At 42.7% G+C, this 27859-nt stretch overlaps 1 protein-coding gene across 1 annotated transcript; it reads right to left on the minus strand.

The window, feature by feature from the left end:
- Positions 1-975: 975 nt before the first annotated feature.
- Positions 976-27219, minus strand: Slc18a1 (solute carrier family 18 member A1). Its single transcript, XM_003479341.4, has 16 exons — positions 25911-27219; positions 23820-24033; positions 22004-22367; positions 21347-21405; positions 18574-18657; positions 17811-17903; positions 16217-16306; positions 15950-15993; positions 10822-10882; positions 10655-10750; positions 6376-6454; positions 5435-5486; positions 3514-3577; positions 3218-3337; positions 2866-2999; positions 976-1369 (listed from the first exon to the last, which is right to left on the minus strand). The coding sequence occupies exons 2-16, from the start codon at positions 23941-23943 to the stop codon at positions 1256-1258; spliced, it is 1578 nt and encodes a 525-aa protein (XP_003479389.1). The 5' UTR covers positions 23944-24033; positions 25911-27219; the 3' UTR covers positions 976-1255.
- Positions 27220-27859: the final 640 nt, after the last annotated feature.

Here is a 27859-nt window from a genome sequence, read left to right on the forward strand (position 1 = left end):
TCCAACTCACACCCGGTGTGACCACACTGCCTCATCCTTGAATGTGCAATGCACACCAAACTGCAGTATTGCTTCTCACTTTACAGTGTGTATCTGCTTTGCCAAAATAGATGGGAAGCTACCTAGGGTGCGTGCCGGGTCTATCTCTTCAAAAGCACAACACCCAAGAACTATTTTTAAATCGTGTTTTAAACTATGGTGTTTGCCCCACACTCTGTTTTGCTACAGAAAAATATCTGGTTTCCGTGTCTGCATTAGGTAATGACTTATTCATTAACCGATGTTAACAATGGCTCATTATGATCTTCACGTTAGGAATTCACACTGGGAGGGAGAGTTCACAGAAGTTTTTTTTCTGTTCTTCCCACAGCATGTTGGGTCCATTAGGATGCTTCTCAGGGCAGGTGAACCTAAGGCCTTTGTACACTTTTTTATTTTTTTTTTTGAGATGGAGTCTCACTAAGTCACTAAGTTGTCTAGGCTCAAATTTACAATCTTTTTGCCTCAGCCTCCTCTTCACTGTAGTTTCTAATAGGCTGAGAAGTTCAGAAAGAGAGAGACATACATGGGAAAGCATAAAAGATGTCAGTAACTCAACTGCAGGAGAAACACACTGCTTTCTGTTCTGTCAGATAATGGAAGAAACCAGAAAGACACCTTGTTCATTGTAGGTAGTCATCTGAGAAGCAGTAAGTAGGTTTAGCTGCAGAAAAATCAGTTTGCTTTTTAAAAAGAGAGAGAGAGAGAGAAATACCCTGCCCGTTGGTGGCTGAATGATGTTGCCAGCACCTGCTCCTCTCTGCTGGGAAAATGTGGGGCGGAATATGCCATGGAGCAGATGACAAAACCCTTGCAGCATGCTGGAAATGCTCCAAAGCAAATCAGAAAACAAAGGAAACAAGGCCTGCACTGGCACCTCCAGTTTCAGGGGCACACTGTTCACTGCCACCTCCAGAAAATGAGTCACCCTTGCAGAACCTGTCACAACTCAAGTTTAATCAATCTCACAGCAGCCAGGGAGGAGGCATCACTCTGTCTTCCTACAGGAGAAGCATTGCGGGAGAACTCGGGGTGACTCAGGTGAGCAGAGTATAGGCTCAGCACCCCTCTGAGGGGAAGAAACAAGATACCCCAGGCTGGCAGAGTGGCACCCGCTGAGCAGCCCATCGTGACCTGGTTCCAGGGAAGAGGCAGCCCCTGAAGTACAAGCCTCATGGGTTCACCTGAGACCAGGCTCAGGGGTCACCTTCAGCTGCTACTCCCCACTGTCAGGATCCTCGTCACTGTTCTCCCCAAGGGGAAAGTCCTTCGTGGGCTTCTGGGTTGTATACATCCGGGTCTCCATGGGGCAGTCCTGGCTCAGAATAGCCTGCAGGAGAGGCAAGAAGAGCAATCACTACACATCTCTGACTGCCTCCCATCTCCCCATTCCTGTCCCCCACTAGCTCATCCAAATCTAGTGCTGTTTAGGAAAAACTCAGGGTGCAACTGTAGACCATAGAGCCTTTCTGGTTCATGTACATGCACAGGCCTCCCAAGATACATAGGTGAGCATCCCTTATAGGGAACAAACACCTATTAAGTTTTAATTGAATCCTGTGATGATACAAGACACAGCAGGAAGCCAGAGGACACTGACACCGCTTTCTACCAGACCTCCCCGTCTTCTTTATTCCTTTGAGCAGCATCAATCACTCTCAAGCTGTCAGACCTTCCTCCTCAGCCCTTCCCAACCCATCAGACCTCAGGGTTGATTGCTGGAACCAGAGGAAAGTATCAATAGCTAAAATCATGCAGAGGTTTTTAGTACTCAAAAAGAAATGTCCCCAAAACAACAAAGAGAAACAGACAGACAGACAGACAGACAGGCAGGCAGATAGAGAGACCCAGTAAAGAGAAGGGCAGACTACTGTAGTAGTGTACATCTATAATATGACCACTCCAGAGGCTGAGGCAGGAAGATTGCTGTGAGTTTGAGGCCATTCTGGGCTACATAGTGAGTTCAAGGCCAGCCTGACCTACATAGCAAGACCTGGTCTCAAAACCAAAACAAAACCAGATAATGGCAGATTCAAATGAATGAATGGTTAACTGAATGAATGTGCCCAGTGGAATTCTGCCCATTTATGAAAGGAATACTTTGTTAATTCATACTGTTCTAGTAACTACATAAGTACAGAGGGTAACTGCTTTTCTCCTTCCTCTTTGCTTCCTTCTTTTATTCAATTTTGGGAACTGAAACCAGGACCTTCTTGCTAAACTACATCCCCAGTCCTTTATATTTTAGTTCTAGTTTTGTTTCAGCTTTTTTTCCTTTTTTGAGGCAGTCTTGCAAGTTGTTAAATTGCCCCTTCTCACCCTGAATTTGCAATCCTCCTGCCTCAGCCTGCAGAGTGCTGAGATTACAAGCTTGTCCCTCTATGTCTGGCTCCATCTTCCCTCTTGAGAGACTCCCTTTGCTGCACATTGTAATGTATGCCTGTATCCTAGCACTCGGGAGGCTAAGGCAAGAGGGTAGGTGTGAGTCTAAGGCCAGCCCTGCCTACGCAAGTTCAAGTCCAGCCTGAACTACATAGCAAGACCTTGTCTCAAAAAGACTAAAAAATAATAATATAAAGAAAAAAAGGAGGAGGAGGAGGAAGGGGAGGAAAAAGAGGAGAAGGAGGAGAAGAAGAAAATAAATAAATAAAAATTAAAGGGTGTAGTTATTTAAACAGAAATTAAGGAAAGATATGACAGGAAGATAAACATAAAAATCAGAAAATGTGGCAAGTCAGAGAGATGATCAACAGAGGGAGGAAATTAGCAGAGAGAGACAATGGAAAGAAGCAGATGTGAATTTTTTAAACAGTTGGAGCTCCTTACAAGCTTCTCCTCATTGGCTGGGGGGTTTCGCAGGAAGTAACAGAGAGGAGCGTAGAGGATGTTAACCACTCCAATGATGACCATGAGCCAGGGGAAACCAATAGCCCGCACAAGGGCACCCCCGGTGGATGGGCCTGTGAAGAATAAAGAAAACTGACAAGTATTTATTGAGCCTCCATCACCTGTAAGACACTACACTAGGAGCCCTGGGTGACCCACAGGATGTCACAGGGTCAGATATCTTCAGGCCCTAGACCATCAGCGTTCTGGCTTCATCTCCAGCTTGCCAATAGTTCACAGAAATGAGTATGGTACCCAGGTCTGGAGCTCCCCTCTCCCACAGCCAACATACCTATAGCAAAGCCCACACAAAAAGCCACATCGGCAATAGCGTAGACACTCCCATACACCGAGGTGTGGCGCAGGTCTACCAGGTGTCCCATGATGGGCATCAGAGAGGAGTCCACCATGCCTGTGGCCAGAGCACACCAGACACAGTCAGCCAGCTCTACACACACCCACGGCATCCCCTCCTTCCCTCCCCTGTCTCACACATCCCCCTGGCCTGCTATCCTCCTGCTCCTTCTTCCTCTCCAGTTCCCTCTGATGGGAAAAGGAGGCAGAAAGGCATCTGAAGGGGCGTCTTACCTATGGCAAAGCCAAGGCCAGCATTGGGGCCAATGAGACCAAAAATATTGTGAGCCAGTGGAACCTGCAAGGGGAAGGAAAAGAACTCATCAGGACAATGGCTCGGCTGGGTGGGCACAAGGTTTCACACGAATGCCTGGAAGAGTGTGTGTGCTGGGTGCCACACTCTGAATTCTCGCATCTCATCAGGAAGAAGAACCATAACCTTCACAGTGAGAGGTGAAAGCAGGAATCGTGTCCATCACATTAAATGCTCTCTGCAAACTTACGGAGCTAACTTGCAAGAGAGCAAGTTTGGACCTCAGTCCCAACTCCATTGTGCTGCTCCGCTGGTCTTTTGCAGGTCACACACTCTTCCTCCTCATCCTCTACCATTCTCTACCCAGACTCCCTACCGCCCTTTTCCCCATTCATCCTAAGGTTTTATGTAAATGCCAAACTTGGTACTCACTGGAGCAAAAAGACAGAAGAGTTCAACAGCCAGTTACTCCCGGGGACAGTGGCATGGTTTCAGCACCACATCAACAGGATAAGAAATTCTAAAGAAATCTAAAGGTCTTCTCTTCCCTGCTATGCAAGTGGCCTGCCTTCCCTTCTTGGTAACTGTCACTGAAACCCATTATCTCTCCAACGGTTAGCACACTACGCAGACAGTAGTGGCTGATAGCAGTGTCAGGGTGGTGCCATCAGTACGGTGTGAGACTCACCAAGGGCCACCGTGTGCCACATTCCCCTCTTACTTTCCAGGATCCCCCAACCACATTGTTTTCTGGTTTGGAGATCCTGGTGCAAATGCAGAGCGGAAGTCGTAGGACCCCACGGGGCTGCTTTTCCTAAGAGCAGAGTTGCTTAGCCTTAGCCCATTTAATGTGCTCCTGGTCCCTCCTTAGACTTTCTGGCAAGAGACCCTAGTGAGTCATAGTGACACACACCGTGTGTCAAATCCCCCAGGGTTCCATGAGTGCAGTTTGCCAACTGCCCCAAAGTATATGGAACTTTTTTCACAGCTGTTTTCTCTGGGAACTGTCTTATCTCTTCAGGTGGATAGGAAATAGCTGGAAAGCAAAGACTGTTGATTTTGGATGTCCAATTCAAAAAGGAAACAAAAATTTCAAATTACCTATCATCTCTACTTCCTTTTGGCAGTGATTGTTTAAAAAAAAGTCTATATTCTGAACTCCAAAGATAAAACTAAAGTTGTAGCTGTTTTCATCATACTATAGTAACAGAACCTGCATGCAGGTTCACACTGCAGTGCTGTGGACTGCTGTACCCACCATGTGAACTGCTAGCGGAATCCTCCCCACACAGACAAGGATACTGAGCAGACAGGTGATAGAAGTACCTCACGGTCACACAAACAGCAAGTGACAAAGCTGGGGTGGAGCCCCGAACTCCAGCCCATCCTAAGCACAGTATTCAGGGTTTTGTATTTCTGTTCTCATCACCCCTAAGCCCAGAAGCCAGAGTCCTGATGACCTCCACAAGGACAAGAGGAAATAAAGGCTTAGAGAGCTCGAAAGGAGCTCTTGCAAACAGCAAATCTTCCTTTCTTCTTCTACCAAATGTAGCAGTGCCAGGGACCAAGGCACAGATGATAGTTCTTTGGTGATGCATGGAGACCTGTCAGAGTGGGTGTACAATGCTGTAAAATGCGCCATAGCTGCTAATGTGTCTCCTTTTGTGGGCCTCTGTGCCAAGCCTGAGACCCTTGTTTCCTGCCGCCTACTGCTCTCTTCTTCTCCTCCCTCTCCTCCTCTCGATGGTACACTATTTGGAAAGTGCAGATCCACCAGGGCTAGTTCCTACCTACTCAGACACAACTTTTTTTGCAGTTCTTGCCTAGTTGAATCTGTTTAATTTCAACAAAAATGGTCTTTTAATATCTGTCTGTTTCTCCCCTGGGACTTATTAGACTTACACAGAGCAAGCTGGTACCAACGACCACCATTCCAACCAGGGAGCACAGCCACCTGCAAGAAAAGGGCTGTCAGCAGACACGAGCCAGGGGAGAGATCCCTGCCACCTGTCACCCCAGATCTACCACACTGGCCAGTCCTACCCACCCTCCAATTCCAACAACCCTGGAGGACGCGAGAGGCTAACTGCATCTCTACAGGACCAGTTTGTACTCGGATGTTTCCTGTCCTTTCCTTGTTCTCATCTTTCACCAGCTCAGATCCAGTCCGCTTCCCACAGCAGAGGCAAGTATGGGACATATTCTTACTTCCCTTAGGAGAGGAGCTTGTTGATTCAGAAGGCACCTTAGGAGCCTCCAACTTGATTTATATGACTTTTCAGTCGAGACCACCTTCTACCCATTTACATTTTCTTTGATTTTGGACGTCCAATTCAAAAAGGAAACAAATTTCAAATTACCTATCATCTCTACTTCCTTTTGGCAGTGATTGTAAAAAAATGTCTATATTCTGAACTCCAAAAATAAAACTAAAGTTGTAGCTGTTTTCATCATACTATAAGAACAGAACCTGCATGCATACCACTCAACCCAGCCCTTCCCCATTAGTGGTTTCTGAGGTCCATCTGTCAAATCCCCAGGGTTCCTTGAGTGCAGTTTGCCAACTGCCCCAAAGTATATGGAACTTTTTCACAGCTGTTTTCTCTGGGGACTGTCTTATCTCTTCAGGTGGATAGGAAATAGCTGGAAAGCAAAGACTGTCGCTCATGTATGCGCTGCCTCTTCCACAGCTCCTTTCTCCACTCTCCTTCCTCTCAGTGGGCAGCTTTCACCTTTCTGTGTTTATCCTAAACTCCCAGTCTCAGAGAAGTCGTTTGTCATCTAAGTGCAGGCCTTTTCCTGCTGTGTTATTATCACTCTTCCCAGACCCCCAGGCTACATACCGACCCATCTTGTTGGCCAGCACCCCGAAGAGGTTGGTGCCAATGAGGTAGGACACACTTGCAGGCAGGAAAGCTAGACCTGTGGGAGGACACAGAGCCTCATCTGAGGACACATCTAGTTAGATCTGAAACACCTGTCTCCTAGGAGGCAGCAACATTCCCCTCTTACTTTCCAGGATCCCCCAACCACATTGCTTTCTGGTTTGGAGATCCTGGTGCAAATGCAGAGCAGAAGTCATAGGACCCCACAGGGCTGCTTTTCCTAAAAGAAGGATTGCTTAACCTTAACCCATTTTATGTGCTCCTGGTCCCTCCTTAGACTTTCTGGCAAGAGGCCCTAGTGAGTCATAGTAGTGCACAAAATATGCTCAACCATCAGCAGGAGAGCAAGAAGGATATACATATTTCTTGGAAAACAAAATCCTCACCTTGTTATTTACCCTCCTTCTATTGCTCTGCCTTGGATGAGTTATCAAAACATTCTGAGCCTTGGTTTACACATGTGGGAAAAGCCAAGCTGTGATTCTATCCTATCAGGTTACAGGGAAGGCAAATGAGATATGGAATATGAAAACACTTTGTAAACAGAAGCCCTGGCCACATGGCTTTGTGTGACAGTAGAGGGAAATGTTGTAGGAACATAGGCTCACTACACACTTCTGAATTCAAATTGTGCCTCAGTCACTTGTGAGCTCTGTGACCTTGGGTAGTGTATGTGGTGTCTCTGTACTGCATTCGTTCATTCATTCATTCATTTTTTCATTCATTCTTCATAACAAACTTTCACCAACTGCCAGTTTTCTTGCAGCTAGGAATGGAGTTAGGAATAGATAGACAAAATTCTAGCTCAAAATTCCAGTAGAGAAAAATAGACAATAAAAAAAACTTAAACAATAAATACATAATTTTGAAAAATGTGTTCCATGGAGGAAACTTAATGCGGGCAATATGGGAGCAGGAACAGAGAACACAATCTGGGGAAACATGGCCTTCCCTCAAGAGGACTGCGGGAAAGCAGTGTCCCGAGGATGGATCCAGGTATGGTGAAGACGGAGGGGGCATTCAGAGAAAAGAATGAGGGCCTGGCGCCCTCACCAATGACAGGGAGTTCCACAAAGCCCAAGGTTTGGAGGAACAAAGGAGAACGGAGCTCCAAGGGGAAATTAAGAACCCTCTGAAAATCTGAGTGTGTCCTCTAAAGGGTCTTATGTGGGAGATTTGTCTCTAGCATAGTGTGACACAAAATGTGATGGGAGCCTTAAGAGTGAAGCCTGATGGAGGGGGAGCTGCCTCCCAAATGTATTAAGGTGACACATGGAGTCCCTGAGCTTTTCCAAGTGTAAGCTGGACACCAGATCACTCTCTGGCTTCCTGTTTGGTGATATGATTCATTGTTCTGCACGTACTCTAACCATCTGCCCTTGCCAGAGCTGACAGTATGTTGCTTGAATCATTAGCTTCCAAAACTGTGTACTAAATAAGCCTTTGGACTGTATGAAGTGAATCTTTCTCGGGCATTTGACAATGTACTCATACAAGGGATGATATTTCTTTCCATATGAGCTAGTTAAGATGAGGCTTAAAGGTGATGCTGCCTGTCAAACATTCTGCATGATGTCTGGCACAAGTAGTACCTTATGAGAACTGACTTTAGTCTCATCATAAATGATGAGTGACTGGTTTAAGAGCAGAACCCAGGCTTCCTGCTCCAGTGCCAGGCATTTCCACTACCAGCCTCAATGGCTCAATGGCTCTGGAGCAAGGACCTGCTTGGAATTAGCAGCATGAGTTTCTCCGGGTCTCAGCAGCCTGAACTGCACTTCTCTGGACATAAAGGAAGCAATGGAGCCCAATAGAAAACCTCATTAAACCCAAAGTCAACAATTCATCAGGTCCAGGCTGATGGCGTGTTTGCTTTTAATATTCTCTTCTATGGAGTGGAAACGAAGCCTAGCTCAGTGTATTTGTCTAGTCTATCTGCACTGGGGTGGCAATCTGTTTCAAAGTATATCTATTTGCTTATGCATAATTGCCTGGAAAAACCTAGAGTTATAACTACTGGACTGTTTATCTCACTGGAGGAAATCGGCATCTCTAGGAAGCTTGCTGGCCTAGCTACATCTCCTCAACATCATTGTGAATGGTGTGGAATTTCCAAATGAGATTTTCCTCAATCCCTGCAGCTGGTTCTTCAGAACCTAGTTACAGTTCACACTTCAGCCGCGCTGTGTGTTCTCAACTCCACGTCCACCGGCGATATGCACTGTTCTCAGTGTGTCTTCAAGAGTGCTGTGACTATCAAAATGGTTTAAAAATTTATGAAAATAGCTAATAATATTTCTTATTGGCTGAGAGCATACTATATTCTCTGCATGGTACTAATCTCTTTGGAATAAATACATAGATCCAAACAACTTGGAAGACTATCTCTATTTTGACAAAGAAACAAAGAAACCTGAGCAACTGTTTTGCTTTGAAGATAACAATATGCAATATAACAACCATCGTTAAATTTCTATTGCCTTGTTTTGAAAACCTATATAGCTATTGTTGGGAGTTTTTTGTTATTATTGTTGTCATTTTGCTTTTGTTGTGGTTGATTTTTAGGTTTGTTTGCTTCTTGATTTTTCTGGGGTTTTTTCCTTTTTTCTCTATAAAATAAAATAAAAGACTTACTTAGATGCCACTATGGACCCAGAAACTTGACATATATCACCTAAGGAATTTCTGTTTCTATTTTAATAAAATCATCTTGCTTGGTTTAAAAAAAGGGGGGCGGGAGTGCAAGGAGGTGAAATAACTCATCAAAAGTTACAACAGGAGTGGCCAGGTCTCGATTCAGACCCCGGCAGGCCAGTTTCCAAAGCTGAGCCTTCTTTCAGTGTTTGCCAATAGTGCTTGGCACAAGTGGGCCACATGGCAAAGGCTGCATTGTGGCCTGCACCTCGCTCCTAATAACCTGGTTGCCTTTGCTCCTCCCAGCAACATGGAGAGGCGATCTCCATGTGGAGCACTTGTTTACTACTTGTGGCTGCTGGTGACAGACAGCATCACCTGGAATCTCACTGGGAATCCACATTTGTCTTTCCTGACCTGCTGTCTGGAGCCCACAATCAGGCTTTACAACCTCGAAGGGTAGCTCTGGGGTCAGCACTGGAGAACCTTCAATGTTAGACTTTACAGATGCAGAGGGCACTGAGGAAAGCTGCACAAGGCACCAGGAACTGGAAACAGGGTTGCCGGGGGAGGGATCCTCGTTGCTGCCATTATTTGTGGGCACCAGGAGCTCAGGAGTCAGATTATGGGCAGGGAATGCATTATCTGCACTGAACATTGCCTAACTCAATTAATTATCAAGGCCAGAGGCAGTTGCACTCCAGAAAAATTCAATTTGGGGCCAGGAGTGCAATGGGGAACTTTGCCTACAATTGTTCCCTAAAAAATTAGATTTGGTACTTTTCGGTGCATCCTGGGCTATATCAAGTTCTTATCAGTTTCCCCTCTGGCTCTGTAAGCCTCCACTCCCTGCAGTGACTGAGCCATTTGCACGTAGCCTTCTTTGTCCCTTTTCTCTGACTTCCTGAAGGAGCTGGAGCTTTTTCTCTAAGCTCAGGTGAATCCTGCTGCTCCAGCAAAGAGGCTGGTGACCTCTCTTTGGCTGTAGAGATTTCCACAGGGTACAGAGCTCAGCACCTTCTTAAGTGCTGAGAGCTACAGTGCTTCTTCCACAACAACTTTCCTAGAGATGAAAAAGCAAAAAAGCAGGGGGAGTGGAAGAGAAGAAAGCATGGATGGTACTGCTGGTTCACATTCATGTGGTACAAAGCGTGCCCACACTTACATAGCTCATTCCTACAGTTAATATGGATGGTCATGATAGTGCATAGCAATAACTGCATGTGCAAAGCATTTCCACAACCCAGAACATTTATTACTCCAATTTCTATTGGACTATATGGCGATTGGTGCCATTTTAGAGATGAGAAATGTAATTTGCACACATTTACTTCACTAATCCATGGAACCAAAACAGAATCCTAGGTCTTTTGACTGGAAAACTTTAATCACTTTACCATACAGCTACATATTGGTGCTGTCACCCACTGCCCCTTTCATTTCTCAGTCTGTTTCTCTGGGTGGCTGCCCACAGGGAAGGTAACTCTACAAAGGAAATAGATTGGCCCTCTGAGATGCTGATGACCTGGGCTCAATGATGCTTCCTGATTATCCGAGAAATGGTCCACAGCTCCTACCTCTGCCCAAGTCCAAGGTTACTTACCTAGCTGCCATTCCGGGGAACACATGGTCTGCATCATCCAGATGGGCAGTGTGGGTTCCAGGATGGCCACACCCATGTTGGCAAAGCAGATGGAACCTGGAGAGATGTTTCTGTGAGCCACTGTGGGCTTGAAGCCCAGAGTCTTCTAGGAGCCATTGGTAGCTTACCTGCAGCCACCAAGATATAAGGGTCTTTGAGAAGCATAAGGAGCGGAGTCCCCTTGGCACTCTGAGAAGGAACATGGACAAGAAAAAGTCTCCATCAGTACAGTGCTCACATCTCTCTTGTCTTTGCGGAGTCCGAGAATGTGCACACAAGACCTTGGAAACTATCTAGCCCATACCCTTTACTGCAGAGATCAGGAAAGCCAAGTCCAGGGGCAGAAGGTGACTTGCCTAATGTCACATACTAAACTGGAGGCAGAGCCCATCCTGTGTGCCAGACAGAAACATGGATAGTCACAGAGAAGAAGCATCATACTTCAAGTGTGATGCCTGCCTCAACCTGACCTCAGTCAGGCCCATGTGAATGGTGATAAGTACTGGGCAACAGGCACTCCGAGGCCTTTCAGCTCCATCCATCTGGCACCAACTTCTGTTCTGGGAGGACCATAGGCTGACCATGAATCCCCAGAATGGGCTGAGAAGTGCTACCTCAGGAAGCTCCTCAAGCTGTTTGAATTCTTCCTAGTCACTAGGTGAGGTACATTGCACTGGTGTAGCAGATAGCTTTGACATCTGGGTAAAAACACTGGCCTAGATGCCTGGTTCTAGCTTCCCCTCCCTCTTAAAGAGGCATACTTTTATCCCAGCACACTGGTCACCCATTGTCCTCCCATGCATCACAGCATTCCCTCCACCATCATTTATCTCTTTGCAGGAACAACCTTCCTTCTCATCTCCAGGTGCCTCACGTTCATTCAGGGTCAAGCTCAAATGGCTCCTTCATTCCCTAGAGTTCCCTAGCTTAGTAGCTGGAACTTCTTCCTCTTTCAAACTTCCTCAGCATTCTGTCCCAATCCCCTATAGGGTGTGCTCTATTTTATCTTGGAAGAGCCTTAATAATTTCGTTGTGATAATCTGTGCATATACAAAAGAGTAGATGGAGACATAAAGAGATCCATAAAGAGCCCTCAGTTCTTGTATAATTCAAAGAAAGAAACAAATGGAAATGATAAAGATAAAAATAAAGTTCAATGAACTTCTAGAAATTTGAAGATTACTGCCAACATTCTAAAAATGCATGTATGTAAGATAATTAATTATAGCATTATATTTTATGGAAAATGAGATAATATAGTATACATTGTTCATTTTCTGTTATTTGGTTCTGAACGCCCTGTAATACTTTCATTCTCTTGAATGGTTTTATACTATTTTGTTATGTTTGATACTATTGTATATGAAGGTATGCTCAACTATTTCAAAGAAAGAGACATTATGGTAGCTACTGTTAATATCCGGTTGTCTTGTGGTGAAGTGCTGTGCTGCTTATATTGTTCTGTTCTGATCTGCTTTGTTCTGTCCTCTTTTGTCTTAATCTCTTTAAAAGAAAAAAATTATAGCATTATTTGCGACTGCAAACTATTGAAAACTATATAAACACTCAAACAGGAAATTGAATAAAATGTGGCATATATAATGCTAAAAACTGTCAGAATTCTTCCTAGTAAAAATAATAGTAAAAACTCCCTTTATAGGAAGTAATTTTTAGGATATATTGTCAAATGACAGGAGAAAGGTAGAATGTAAAGAATAGTATATGTATAATAGCTTTTATGTGAAAAAGAGGGGATAAGAAAACATACATGAACTATTTTGGAGAAGAAATACAAAAGCACTGGAAAGATAAACCAGAAAATCATTAAATGGGTTACTATACCTATAAATAGTAAGGGTGAGGGAGGGCAAAGGCAGAAAGCTTATGGACAGACTCACTTCTACATGGTAATGTTTGACATATTTAAATAATAGAGTTATGTTCATGTTATGTACTTAACTGTGAACCTCCAAAACTCATATGCTGAAGCTTAGTGTATGCCCTACTTGAAGACAGGTCTTTTAGGGAAATAATCGTAATGAGGTCATAAGGATAGAGCCCTCCTCTGGTAGGAATTGTGTCCTTATAAGAGGAAAGAGACCTCTGTCTCTGTGCACACACATTGAAGAAAAATGATGGGGGCACAACGAGAAGGTGGCCTCTGCTAACTAGGGACAGAGGCCTCACTAGAGCCCGGTACTGACAACACCTTGCTCTTGGATGTCCAGCCTCTAGGACTGTGAAAAAATAGATGCTTGCTGTTTAGGCACCCAGCATTTTGTTATGGCAACCTGAGACTAATGCAAGTACCAAGAATGGAGAAACAATTAAAACTGAAGGCCAAAAAAAGCAAATGAATGCAACTGAACTTTAAATGTGTTATATGTAGTACAATCACACACACGACTGGAAAAAGAACCAATGCAATTCTAAACAGTATTTTGGCTATATTCCCTAAGCTTATGGAGAAAAGAAATGCAAAAGTCTTGAACACTTTTTAGTAGGTTTGTTTTTTATAGTGACATGGGCATACAAATAATAATAATATATTATAAATTGTTATAGGATTGCACAAATAGGTAAAAGTCTTAATTTGGGGACAGCCAAGATGCTCACAATGAAAATGGGTGAATACAAATACAAAAGGAAGAACATGACAAACGTCCTGTGTCGCTGGTCTGGAAGCAGAAGTTTCACAATGCACTCGTGTGTGCCTATCAACTCTCTCACTGAGGGGACCTAGGAAGGGGGAGCCCGTAACAGCAGTGAGCAGATCAAGTGCCCACGTCTTGGCTTCTCAGTACCATTCTCCATTGGAAGAAACTAGCACTTTTTGGAGAAACGGTTGATTCCAGGGCTGAAGCAAGGAAGATATGAGATGAGCACAAGACCAGTTTTGGTACCAGAAAGTAAAACCTTATTCAAAAAATACTGATGGCACGCTAAAGTGGCACAACAGCTACTTTGAAAGGGCTCCCATTTGCCAAATCTAGGACAATTTGACCATCAAAGTAAATAGACAATGAGGAACTACAATCCACTGATCAAAATAGCAATCTATGGATTCTAATTGAAAATGAGTAGGTAAATGAAGTGCAGATGTTTGCATATAATATGTATAAATAAACACGTATTATGCATATAGATAGAAAAAGGAATGAATATTTCTTGCAGAAAAATATCAATGATGGTGGGGAGGGGTTGGTAAAATAGAAATCCCAGGGGCTGGGGATTTAGCTCAGCGGCATAAGCGCCTGCCTTGCAAGCAGGCAGTCGTGAGTTCGATCCCTGGTACCGATAAAAAGGAAAAAGAAAAAAGAAAAAAAAAATAGAAATCCCAGCATTTATCAAATATTATAGCAAGGATGTGTTCAGGCAAGGATCGCTGATGTCTAATAAACTTGGGATGGGGTGAAATTTGGAGAAGACAGGAGATTAACATGGCATCAGTGTCTCCCACAGACTATTCATCAGCTACAAAGTGAAAAACAGTTAAGGCACAACGGAGAGACCAACAATATCTTAGCCCTGTGATCAAAACAATCACCGCTGACAGGTAGATGGGGACTGTGGGCCTCCAAAGATCACACTCCAGAAGGACACAGTATTTCTTAAGTGATGCGATGACAGGAGGTATATGGCCTAGAGCTGATCATGAGGAAACATAAAGCCAGGAAAATTTATGGAGATTCTCTAAAATAATCTTATGCTTCAAAAAACCCAATGCCATGAAAAATAAAGAAAGGCAGAGGAACTTTTCCAGATTAGGGGAGACCAAAAGATAGGACACTCAAAAGTACCACATAATCCTGGACTAAATCCTATTACTGAAAATTCAAAAGAAAAAAGACTACTCAGAGAGCTTTATTCAGATAATGGAAAAATCAGAGTAGTACTTGGGATATTATATCAATGTCAGATTTCCTGAATTTGATAACTCAGTTGCCATTACATAAGGAAATAGCTCTGTTCTCAAGAAAAATTCCTTATTAAGGGGTAAGAGGATGACAAAAGTAAGCTACTCTCAAATGGCTTAGAGAAGGATAAGGAAGGATAATAATTTGTGTATGTGTTTGAGAGAAAGACAGAGAAAGAAGAACTATAACAAAAATGCTAAAAGTTACTAAAGACATTGGATTGTGGGGGTTCTCTTTCATTGGACTACGTCTGATATCTGACGCTGACAACCTTCTGTAAATTTGAAATTGTTTCACAATCACAAGTTTCAAAAGTCTAATGAAACTTGTACCCCCAGAGTCAAGTTCTTCTTAAAAATCTTAGATGGTATCCTGCTTTCCTGGTTTCCTTTTTTCCCCAACTTAGTCTGTTGGTTGAAAGACCCATCACTTTGGCACAGAGGGTACTCAGTAAGTAGTAGTGGAACCAACTGGAGAATGTGCCTCAGCCTGGGCAGGTACTGGGACCAAGCACGCTCAAGGTCTGGTGGTCTGAGAGGAAGGCATGTGGTTCTCCTTGCTCTGAGGAGTTCAGAGTGGGCAGTGGTTATAATTGCATCCCCCCCGAGGACGCAGACATCTCTGCTGAGATGCCAGTTCCCGAAGAGTGGCACCATCTCTGCTTCAGCAGACCACAGAAGGCTCCCAACACTACTGTGTGGGAACTGGCACTGTCAAAACGTCACCACTGTCACAGCGTCAAATTATCTCAGATGCTTTTCACTTTACCTTCAATTTCTGTGTCTGTAGAATGTGATTAAGATAAGTAACATAAAGCATAGATGGTATAATTACTAGATGTAGTATTATAACTACTTCTGGAGTACTTTCATGGTCTTTAAATGCAAAGTCAAAGTCTTTAGATTAAACTTTGCCATATTTCCTGCACTCTTTTCTTCTGTGTGCTGAGTAATTCATCACAATATGATCTGATATTGATTTCACACAGCCATACTTGGCATGGAGTCAAACCAATAGTGTCTCTGGTATTCATTGTCTGTGACAGAGTGATCACCTGTTAGGGATGTCTTGGAGGAAGCCTTTTATGGGTAGGGTTGTCTGTGGGCCCAGGGCCTGACAGTCTTCTCCAAGAGAAGACTTCTTTGGTCCTCCATTTTTGTCAGATTCTTTTGCCATTGCCTACACTTAAATGCAACCCTATGCAAAAACCCAGGTGTAACACTCTGTGAAATCTGTCTGGGCTCTTTCCCCTTTTCCCTGACAGTGTGACAGGCATGCCTGGGTACCTGTACTCAGCCATTCTACATATCTCTTAGTAATGCAACTGGTGTCCACTCACCTCAGGAGAGACTTTGGAAGGCTGCAGGATGCAGAGCTGGAGTGCTAAGAAAGAAAAGGACAGAGAAAGAGTTCAGCTTGTTCATGGTCAGGCAGGGGTTCCAATAACAGCCACACTGCTGCCAGCTAACATCTTCTTTTCTAGGAATGGAGCAACCTTTGCTCCATCAAAACACATCCACACCACCCACCAGTGGTAAAGACTGACAGACTGCATTGCTAATCTGTCCTGAGCTATCACCTACCCGGGACCCCATTGCTGACTCACCTCCATCCAGTAGTGCCAGGAAGGCCAGGATGAGAAAAGGAGCAGACTTTCCAACAAACTCATACATCACACTTCCAAAAGGAGCTCCCACTGGAAAAGCAACGCAGCACACACAGAGGTGAGGCCCATCCCAGTCAGCGAGACTTATCCACATTACCAAATGAGGATTCACTGAAGGCCTACCAAGGGTTAAACTCAACTGGAGATTCTGGGGGCCTCAGGGATGAAGACTTGGTGTTTGTCCATGTAGTGAAGGAAATGTGCTTGGGAGTCAGAGGACAAAAAATTAGAATGTGATGGGAAGCCCTGGAGTAAAAGATGTGTGCACAAGAGCTGTGTAAATCCAGAGGTGTGAGTTAGAAAGTTTAGGTGGCCACAAGGGTTTTGCTAAGTGAAGAAGCAGAAAGAATGTAAGGAGGAGGCTGAGGATTTAGCTCAGCGGCATAAGCATCTGCCTGGCAAGTGCGAGGTCATGAGTTGGATCCCCGGTTCCAAAAAAAAGAACTGTCCAAAAAGATGGTGCAGGTAGAGAATAAAGTCAGTATCATTAGAATATGAATACTTGGAAGGGAAAGAGTGGTGAGGTGGGTTGAGGCCACTGAACTCAGGAAATTCTACTGGGAGCATCATGAAGGGAAGAGAGAATGTGAAAGAGATAAGCCAGGAAGCTGGTGCTCTGTTCCAATCAAGAACAAGTGAGCTTGTCTTGAAGCAGTTGTAGAGGATATAATGAATCTGTTTCCTTGAGACTGATTGTGATGAAGGAACCCTGGAAGCACCAAAGTTTAGTTGAGAGAGGTTGGTGGATATTAATGAGGAACAGAACTTTGTTCCCTTTCTTTCTCATGGTGGCAGAAGGCAGCCTCATTCTTGGAAAGATTTTAGGTGTCATCTCAATGAGCTTGGAAGCTCCCAGAAGGCAGGACTTCGTATGTCTGGAGCTTCTTACTCACACACCCTCTGAGCTAGCATTGTATTTAACATATAGGAAGTGTTCAGCAGAAAGAAGTAACTTGTCAGATCTAGTCAATTAAGCAATATGAATGATGAACTTCAAGAAAAAGTATAACCTTATTGTTTGGAGCTTGGATTCTGATTGAGGAATGTCTCAGGCTTCATCCTAGCTCTTGAACTTCCTGGCTGTGTCTTTGAATGGTTACCTAACCTTTCTCATCTTCACTCTATCCTTCTGGTAATCATCCCTTCTTCACAAGGTGGCAGTGTGGAACATAGGAGATTATATCTACAGTAAATCAAGTAGAGGATCTGGCAAGGGCATGCTTTCATGCTGAAAGTTCTGGCCATGTGTGGAAGCAGAGGTGAGGCAGGCAATGGGCACAAATGTAAAACATTCACTCCTTTGGACAGGCTGGTCTTCTGGAATTGCCCCAGGCTCTTGTGGGCTGCTCAGCAACTTAAGGAAAAAGAAACTTTTCCTTGGTGATATTTCCAAAGAAGTCAACATGAGATTAGGTCAAGAAGGAAAATACTTGTCTTCCATGTAACTGGAAAAACCAGCTCCTGGAACCATCTCTGATGGTCTGCAGTACCCCCTACCCTATTGAGTCTCAATCTCCAGCCAGGCACAACCTACCTAGAACTCCCAAAGCCAGGCCACCCAGAGCGATTCCCATGACTTTTCCTCTCTCGTAGTCATCAGTGTAGACACTGGCGAGCATTCCAAGACCTGAACAAAGACTGCAGGTGAAGTTGGCATATGGGAGCTTTCTGTCTGCCCTGTCAGTGTCTTTGGTCCTTGCCCTACTATATCTTCAGTGACAATCTTAGTTATAGTCCCAGTTTGAAGGGTTAGCACGCAAAACTTGGTCCACAGCAAATTGTAAATACTGCTTCCTACCATTCCCCCAAATCCTCATACTACTCATTCCTCTGATAATTAATAATTTTGGAAGTGCAAAGGCTTCAGGAAAGGGTAACAGAATAACAGTCTAACTATGCCTCGTTTCATAGGGGAGACTAAGGAAAGGTCCCCCAGTGAATACAGACTATCTCATTCAGGCTGGTGTCCAAAGAAAAGCATGAACAAGCCCAGCACTTGGAAAAGGGTGGGACCCGGAAGTGAATGGTAGCTGTCACAAAATGGCCCAAAGTAAGGGCTTGGCTTACTTCATGGCTTTACTTGGGCTTGTTCTGACCCAAGCTAGCTGCAGCTAAATATTATCACAGGGAGTTATCATCAGCTTAGGGATCTGTAGGCTCTGCTAGCAACACTACCCTTACCTTGTTCCTGAATCATAATTTCTACCTATGAGGATGACATTTTCCTTAATTTCCTCATATAAATGTGATACTGCCTGAGGTAGTAATGGGTGGTAAGAAATGTTTGTCAGCCCTACCTGCAACAGAGGAAAAGGAAGATCCAATGCCTTGGAGAGTTCGAGCCACAAACAGTAGGGTATAGGTGCCAGAAAAAGCAAACACTGTGCACAGAAAATAGCAAGAATGCTTTTGTTACCAAGCTGCCTTAGATTGCCAGCCACCAGATGACATGCTCATGATACAGCACAGGTGACTCATTTATGCATATCTTTTAATAGAGCAGGATGATTTTTACTATCTTTTCTTGAAGCTGTCTTTCTAATATTCCTCAGCTTTCAATGAGAATTGATTTTAATTGGTAAGAAGACTGGGAAACCACATGTATGCAAACCAAGCAATTGCACAGTGGATGGAAGGCTGACTGTCAGTATATCTTGGTGAAAACTTGACATCCTGGTCACTGGAAACAGACCTCCATGAAGTCCAATGGCCTGGTCTTGGAACTACCAGGTACCTACTTAGACTCTATTCCTTGGATTTCTGAAACATACAAATTTGGCCTTTTCTGTTATTGGGCTACACTGGTCACCTAGAATACTGTGACATGTACACACCAGGAACCACAGGTTTTGAGTTGAAAATATCTTGTGATGCAGTCAGATCCTTTGCTTTACCTCACACTAGAAGATCTTTTACCCAAATCAAAGTAGTATTAACATAGACTGAATGTACAATTTTGCTAGACTCTATAGCAAATGAGAGAGAGAGAGAGAGAGAGAGAGAGAGAGAGAGAAAGAGAGAGAGAGACAAAAGCAGAGACAGAACATCTAGGTTATACCCCAGCAGAGATTAAATCTGTTGGAGACTAACAACATACAAGAAAATGTGAGTCAAACAGAAATACGTTATCAAACACTAAATTATAGGGTGTTGGTGGTCAGGTTGGTACGTTCAGACATGCCTCACCCTCAATTCCAGAATGCTGTTTCCTAAAGAAAGAAAAATCCCTCCCAAAATGTCTGAATCAGAAGCATTTTAATCCTTTGGGTCATCATTATAGGTGTGTTTGGCTGTGTTTATGATCTTAACCAGTTACTTTCCAACATGATCACATTCAACTACTCACTGCCTCTCAAACAAACACAGTCTTGGTCTCTCCCTTGCTGGCTTCCAATGCCATTTTACAGATTTCCAATATGTTCAAAATCTACCATTCTATGTCCTTCGAGAATAGAGTGACCAACTTGTTTTGGTTTGCCCACTTTTTTAGCTGTAAAACTGCAGTGTTTTATTCTGGGAAGCCCCGTAGAAAATGAGCAAGATACAGTGGTTAGTCACTGTACTCAGAAAAATCAAGTTAGTTTCCTTCTTCTTTTCATTGCCAACCCGGGCCACTAGTTAGTTCCCAACTGCAGTAAGCATGGTTCCCAGACAGGAACTTTTGATGGTTGTAGAGGGCATAACAACCTCTTTTCAGCTGTTTTTTTAAACCCTAAATGATGATACAGAGGGATGTTCTAACCACTAAATATACTTTGTTTGGGATAGAATTATGCTAAGTCAGTACAGGACACTGGTGATCTCATGGAAATGAGAACTGACTGAAACAAAAATTATGATTTATCACATACAGTTTGGTAGATAAGAAAAGCTTTTAAAATAGGAGTTCTTGGCAGAGAATCAGACAAGGACCTAAGGCTAAAGAGTTTAGGCTCCACTAATACACTGCATTATCTTACTTTGCAGGATGTTTTTTCCCCAGCCACCATATACTCTTGGATACCTGGAACCATGTCTTTTCTGTGTTTAAGTGACATAATACAAGTGCTTCAAAAGATTTCGTGGAGCAATTTTTAAGACTTGTTAGATGATCTCCTTAATATTTAATTTGAATCCTTTGGGGCTGGAAATGTGACTCATTGGTACAGTTCTTGTCTTGCATGCACAAGACCCTGGACTTGAGCTCCAGCAACACAAAAAAATTAAAAAAATAATTTCCAGCCCTGATTTAATATGTTCTTGTTAAATAATGGGTCAATAGGAGTCGAATCTTATGCTGGGAGGTAAGAAAAATTTAAGAAGAGTTGTACAGGAAATAGACAATTAATTAACAGAAAGGTAATTTAAAAAGAGGGAAAAGTTATGTTTTTGGAAAGCAGAAAGTCAACAGAGTCTGCAGAAATCACCGATGAGCCCACAGTCTTTTCCTTAATGTAGACTCCCCTTGCATTCTTCTTTTCTTTACATCTAAGGGCCAACTATATTTTTCTTAATATTTATATTCCATCCCCATTCTATTAGAAACATTTATTGTTACTGGATAGACTATTTGTCCTTTTCCTTTCTTGCTCCTTTAGCAAATTTACTTTCCTAAATTATAACCTTTAATGCCCTTAGCTGGAAAGCAGTAACGGTTTAGGAATTTTTCAGTCCTTATTGTCCAACTTCCATTTTATTTTGTTAGTTGTCCTTCACCAAGGCATATCACAATGCTATGACCTCTTCCCAAACATGGGGGTGGGGACTGTACTAAATTTTCCCAGAAGATTACTGCTACTAGTACACGCACACACACACACACTAACACACACATTCAAACAGCTTTCATGATTTCTACCAGCACAAATGAAGTATCTGTTCTTCAGCAGAACAGGCATATTCTAACTAGATTAAGTTGCCACTACCATTCTAGTCCTCACTCTGAAAATTGCAAAGCTTTCAAATCAGTGTTCTAGTCCACTTACTCAGATGCCTAATTGCTCTCTGGGCTGAACTGACTCTCTTCTGTACACAGCATGATAAAATCAGGGCGCTCAGTGGAGGGAAGGGAAAGGGGAGAGAATTACTTACTAATGGTGGAGAGGAACATGATAACAAAGCCAGCAAACATGGGAATGTGATATCCAACCCTAAAAAGGGATTGAACAAGATTCAATTCCAACAGGCTGTAGTGTATATACATATATTTTTAACAGAAGTGGGAACAGAAATGCAGTTAATTTGAGTACAACCTGCCTATGAATGAAGTGTGGAGATGGACTACAACATGTAAATGAGCACAAGTAAATAAAATAAACAAATATGAAACTTACCCCATAGACTAAGGCCAGATTCTCTTTTCCAGAAAGGATAGCTTACAAAGGGTGTATTGCCTTAAAACACCAGGGTAATCCCAGACACAAACAGTAGGAACCCTAGTACTTTAGACTGCATTAGATTCTCCTGCTCTTCCCACTCAAGCCCTGTTCCAGGGCATGGATGAGACATCAGCTGTAAGGTGCTGCTCACTGGTTCTCTGCTTAATATTTAATATTCATTACATCACTAAGAAAAGAAGCTCACAGTACTTTATCAATACATCATCCTTTGGAGGAACCAGATTTTCAAATAGCTGACTCCCCTTGGACCAGAGTGTTCCTTTTTTTCCCCCTTGTAATCATCTATATGAAACCTTAGCACACAGCTATTACTACCTGAGCCTGTAGAGTACTGTGCCCACTGAGATACCTGTTGGTGAGAGGTCCCACAAATGGGTTGACCAGAAGTTGCATCAAAGCCTTGGAAGCAAACAGAACTCCAACTCGCATGTTCTCCTCCTCCAAGAACTCTGTGCCTTGCAAGCAGTTGTTTTTATGTGCTGAGCTGGCTTCAGTGACTGGAGGAGGGATGGTGCTGGCAGAGCCATTGGGCCATGCTGTGCTCCTGGGAACACTTTCTTCTACAACTATGGTGGTGTTGTCAAAAAAGGAGAAGATGGCAGAGAAGGCAGTAGAGGTAGGAGCTGGCAGGGAACTTAGAGAACGGCCGTGGTGCAGAGAAGAGTTGCTTTCTTTGAACTCTGTGGCATACAGGAAGGTGGGCACAATGGGCACTGAAAGTCAATGAAGACATGTGATGGAGGCTAAAGACAGATAATCTTTTCAGCCCTACTAGGTTCAGGAGCATTGCTATGGGGCTTGGTTTATGCTAAAGGAAGATGTCCAAATGATATCACTCACCCATTAAAGATTGTACCTGCCCACACTATCCTATTAGCAAAAGGACCTGAATTCCAACCATCACACAGTTGGTCTCATGGATTCGTGGATTTCATATTGGCTAACTCACTACTCACCAAAGTTATTTGTAACCTGAGATCAATACTTGCTGAGCTCTCATGAGTTTTTGCAGACGGGTGGAAAGTACCTAAAAACTTGAAGCACCTGCTGCATATATTCTGGCTGAAGGAGAAGGTGAATGTTGCTCCCTTGTCTCAGTCCCCCCACATAGGTGATCAGAGAATAGGAAGAGGCGTGGGAACCAGTGGGGTATGGTCTAAGGGGCTGAAGCTCTGGAATGGTTCCATGAGCCTTGAATCCCAGCTATAGTACTTGTTAGCAGGTAGCTTTGGACATATCACTTAACACTTCTGAATTTAACTTTTTATAGAGAAAAAAATAAGCAAAATGCATTGTTTCCAGAATTTAATCTATGTAGCAAGAGGGGCGTTGTGTGTGCATCTGATTATGAAAATGACTCAGTATTGACTAATTCAGTGTTTGCAACAGTTTAATAGAACATAGTTACAACTATAGAACCATGAATAAGAACCAACTGTATTTGATTAACTATTTGTCTCAGGAAGAATCTTTTATATTTTGTTTTGTTTTTTTTTGTTCTTGTCTTCTTGAGACCAAGTTTTACTATGCAGTCCGGGCTGGTCTTGAACTCTTGTATTCAACTTGTGGCCTTGGATGGCCTTGAACTACTACCTCAGCCTCCTGAATGCTAGGATTACAGGTGTGCACCAAAATGCCCAGCTGGAAACATTCTTATTTAAAGACTTACATCTTACTCAGGAGGCACAACTTTTTAATAACCATTTATATACTGCCAATAATATAATGTATAGATTAAAAGAGTATCAAGCAAAAAAAGCAGGATTGTGTGAAAAGTAGGGCTTGGTAAAAACTTGGATACCCAACGCAGTGTACTATTTTTGGAGGGCAAAACTACCTACTGTCTCAGAGGCTACTGTAGTTATTAAGACCTCGGGAAGACAGAATGAGGAAGAAGAAAAGTAAGATTTTTCTGTCTCCTTGACTTCCTCTTTTCTAGTCAGATGCTTTCTGAATGGCCTTCTCTTTGAGCCCCTGGTGTCAGGAGCAATGGCTGGCAGGCTTTGAGCTCACTGCCTGCAACTTCCGCCAGCCCCTAGAGACTTCCATGTGTGTTCCATCAGAAAAAATCTGAAGTTTGCTTACTGCTAAAATTGAGCAGGATATGTGCTGCCTTCCAGGGCCCAAAGCAAAAGAACCCTCAATACAAAGATGCTATAACTTACCCACCACAGTAAGCAGCATGTTATCCAGGAGCAAAGCTACAAACACCACCAGCAGCACCAGCTTCCGGGACTCTCTTCCTTTCTTTAGCAGCCGCTGGGGAACGTCCAGGACCACCCGGAGCATGGTGGGGCTAGGGCAGATACTTCTTCCTCCGGGAGAAGGCAGTTAGAGCCACAGAAGTGCAGAGCAAGTCTGCTCAGCCAGTGATGCTCACTGTTACAATGAAAAGTGCAGCAGATTATAGTTAGAAAGATGATGTTTGAAAATTTTCTATGCCTTGACTCCTTTCGTTTCTTATACCTATTAATAATAACTCCACCAATTCCCACACTGCCTTCCAGGCCAACACTGCTTACCAGCAATTTATATCTGGAATTATACCTAGTATATTTAACAGACAGCACAAATCGCCTAGTCGCCTGTTCCTTAAATGTTTGACATTTGCCTCTCATCTTGATTGTTTAGAAGGTCATTGTTTGGATCATAGATTAGTCACTGGTTTGGGTCATTAATAAGTCATTGATTGTTTAGGACTATTATTTCCTTTTCTCTTCTAAGTTTGTGCTTTTAAAATACTGTTTTTAAAAGTAATTTTATATGCTTTGCAAAAATATTCTGTTCTATGTCTATCACCCAAAAATGACAGTCTAGGTTTCACGTACCACCCAAATATGTCTTACACAGACCAGAATCATTTAGCCTCCCCTTTGAAAAACCCTGGACTGGACCAGAACTTTCATCTCACAGTGGCAAAATCACAGCCTCAGGAGCTGAGATTTGTCTTGGGTCACATAACTGGTGTCAGGGGGATGAAATCCCAAGGTTTTCACTTGCATACTTCCATTCTACCTCTTTCCTTTGCTGTAGGGTACTAGAGGTGCTTTTCCCTTGTGTAAGCTATGAACCCCTGCTCAGAAAGATGTATCATCCCATGTAAGATACTGACTTTCATGATTAGTGTCTCATCTGGGGTTTCCTGTAATTCACCAGCATTTGGTCACAGTACCTTGTCACACTTCAAGTATTATCATTTCAGGGAAGATTTTATTTTCTTATGTGTGGCTTCTGTTGTGGTACCAATAATATCAATAATTTAATTTTTTAAAATTGTTCCTTTCTACATTTATTATTTTTGCTTTTTATTAGTACATGTTTGCTTTTGACTTAGTAACTCTACTTCAAGTTACCTATCCTAAAGAAATTATAAGAGGTACAGCCAAAGATTAATCATCAAAATTACTAATTGATGAATTTTTATCAGTGAAAAATGGAATATTTTAAAGCCATGTTTTCAAATAATCATAATGACTTAGGAAATTTTAATATTAAGCAAAGAGAAAGAGAGAGCTAGAGAGACAGTGACATTAAACTGTATTTACAGCTGGAGTTTAATTATGTAGAAAATAAATATAGAGACTCAGTTTTAAACCCAAATGCTGGCTGTTTATAATTGATGATTTCAATTATTTTCTATTTTTATTATTTTTAAATACAGTATTCTATAATGAACAAGCTTCACAATACAAGCAGAAAATAAATTTAAATGATTTCTCTGGAATTCAGAGTTAGTCTCAAACACTGAATGTATTCCAAGAGCTGAGATTCTTGATTCTGAGGCTACCACTGGAAGAACATTCTCCAGATGGCAAATCAAGTGACCGAGGTCACAAATGAATCAAATTCTGAAATAAGTTGTAACCAAGGATTTCATGCAATTATTTAAGACCCTTCACTTCTCTAACTAAGGGATTTTCCACTTCATGAAATTATTTAAGACCCTTCACTTCTCCAACTAAGGGATTTTCCACTTCATGAAATTATTTAAGACCCTTCACTTCTCCAACTAAGGGATTTTCAAATACAAACTTATTGAAGATACACCTGGACTGAAAGAAAAAAAAAATTATGAAAACTAAAAGATAGTAAATAGAACACCATAGGTAATATAAGGAGAAGACCAAAAAGAAAGAAAATCAGGAAATTTCCAACAAATTCATAACCGAATTTATAGTCAAACTCCTCTAATGAGGGACAAAAATGACAAGGAAGTATTATATTTGCCCAAAGAGAAAGAGAGAGAAAAATTTTACCTTGCATCCCATCTTGGTGTGAGGCACGCAGAGAGGTATCAGCAGCTGTTCTGCTCACCAGGCAGGGACTCGGCTCTCTAGTCTCTGAATGTGGATGTGCTGAAGGATTTATTGCCACTTGTTATCTGAGGATGCTGTGTGCATGCCTGCCCTTTGTCCACACAGATTTAATTGGAGCCTCCAACAAGTTTCACTCAGACCCTTGGCTCCCTGCGTCAGAGGCAGGTAGGCAGGGCCGGGGAGCACACAAAGGGGGAGCGATAGCTTTCTAACTACAGAGGCACCTGACTGCCCTGCTTTTCACTGGTGCTTGTCTGTCATCAAACTCTTTAACTCTTGCCTGGCTCCGAATATAGAGTGTAATACAGGATGGGATCAGGGTACATTTCATGTCATTTGCTATTTGTCAGAGGCTCTTCATACCCTAATTGCTTCCTGGGAAGAAAAAAATCTCAAAAAAAAAAGAAAGAAAGAAAGAAATCTCAGAACCTGTACAGAGCAAAAAATAAGATAAAATTAAGTGATCTCGGTGCTCTTGACCTATAAACAATCCACTCTCACAGTCCAACCTCTGTGGCTTGAGTGAAGGCACAGCCCTTACATCCCAATATCAATTCAGTATCTGGAACATAATGGTCTCCAATAAATCTTTCTTGTGCGGATCACTGAATGAATGACAGAGGACAGCTCATTTTGGATCCTTGAGAGATGCATCTTAGGGAGTTTCTTCACTGCAGAGGCAAAACACACTACACGCACAAGTGAAAGAAAGAAGGCTTTCTTCTGTCTCAGTTTGGAGAGGCTTCAGTCCATAGTAGGCAGACTCCAAGGCCAGGCAGCATGGCAGGGGAGAAGCAGTCTGCGGCAGAGCGGGCAGGAAGCAGCAAAGCCTGCCTTCCACATCTTTCCCTCTATAATCCATCCAGGCTACAAACCCATTGATTGGTGCCTCTCAAACCCAGGGTGGGGCCTCCATTCTCCACACCCAGAACTTTGCTAAATCAATTTAGTTTTCACATATCCTTAATCCATATTCACACACCTGAGAGCCAACCACCTCTGAAAAGACCCATCTAAGAGCACATGAGGCTTTCAAGGAACATCTAGATATAAGCCATGTCAATACGGGTATATGTTAGCCTAACACTAAAAGTCATTGGGATGTTTGGAAGGTGGTGGGGTGCCACAGGAAATCGCGGAGCACATCATGAATGAGTTACTAACCAGGAAAAACCCTTAAATATTGGCATTTAGAAAGGTAACAAATTAGGGGAAGCAGTACATTGCAGCATGTATATTAAGTTTACATTAGTTATTGCTTTTGCTTCTGTAGAGTCTGACCTTGTTTTATCAAGTTCTCTCCCTCTAAAGGTTCATATTTGGATCTTTTAACTTCGTGTGTCTGCTAGTTTATTAATTGGATTCAATTTTCCTGTATCTTCTCTCACTTTCCATGTACAGTCCCTAACCTTTCTTTCCTTCCCCTCACATAACCTCTTAAACCTCTCTTTCCTTCATCCTTTCTTAGAGTATAAATTTGTCATTAAAATCCACCATTTGCTTCTTTCTCCCCTTCCTCTTCATGTTTTCTTGTCTTTCCTCTTTTCTCTTGGTCTATCCTATATAATTACTACTCCTTTATTTCCTGTGCTACTAAAAGGATGAAAAATATTTAAAACTATTTTAAATTATACCTTGATATATGATTGATTCTTTGGATTTGAAGTTAAAGATAATGGTTCTTCTCTCACAATACAATGCTTCATATTGAGTATCTTATTTTATTTTTATCTTATTTTATTTTATCTTTCGGTACCAGGAATCAAACTCAGGACCTCATGCTTACCAAGCAGGCACTTTACCACTGAGCTATATCCCCAGCCATAGCACAGTATTTTAATGACTAGGTGTTTTCATACTGAGTCACACCCAAAGCCAAAGGCACACCA

Source organism: Cavia porcellus, unplaced genomic scaffold, assembly GCF_034190915.1.
Source record: "Cavia porcellus strain 051 isolate PalLab524CR breed Dunkin Hartley unplaced genomic scaffold, mCavPor4.1 scaffold_24, whole genome shotgun sequence".
Lineage (NCBI taxonomy): Eukaryota > Metazoa > Chordata > Mammalia > Rodentia > Caviidae > Cavia > Cavia porcellus.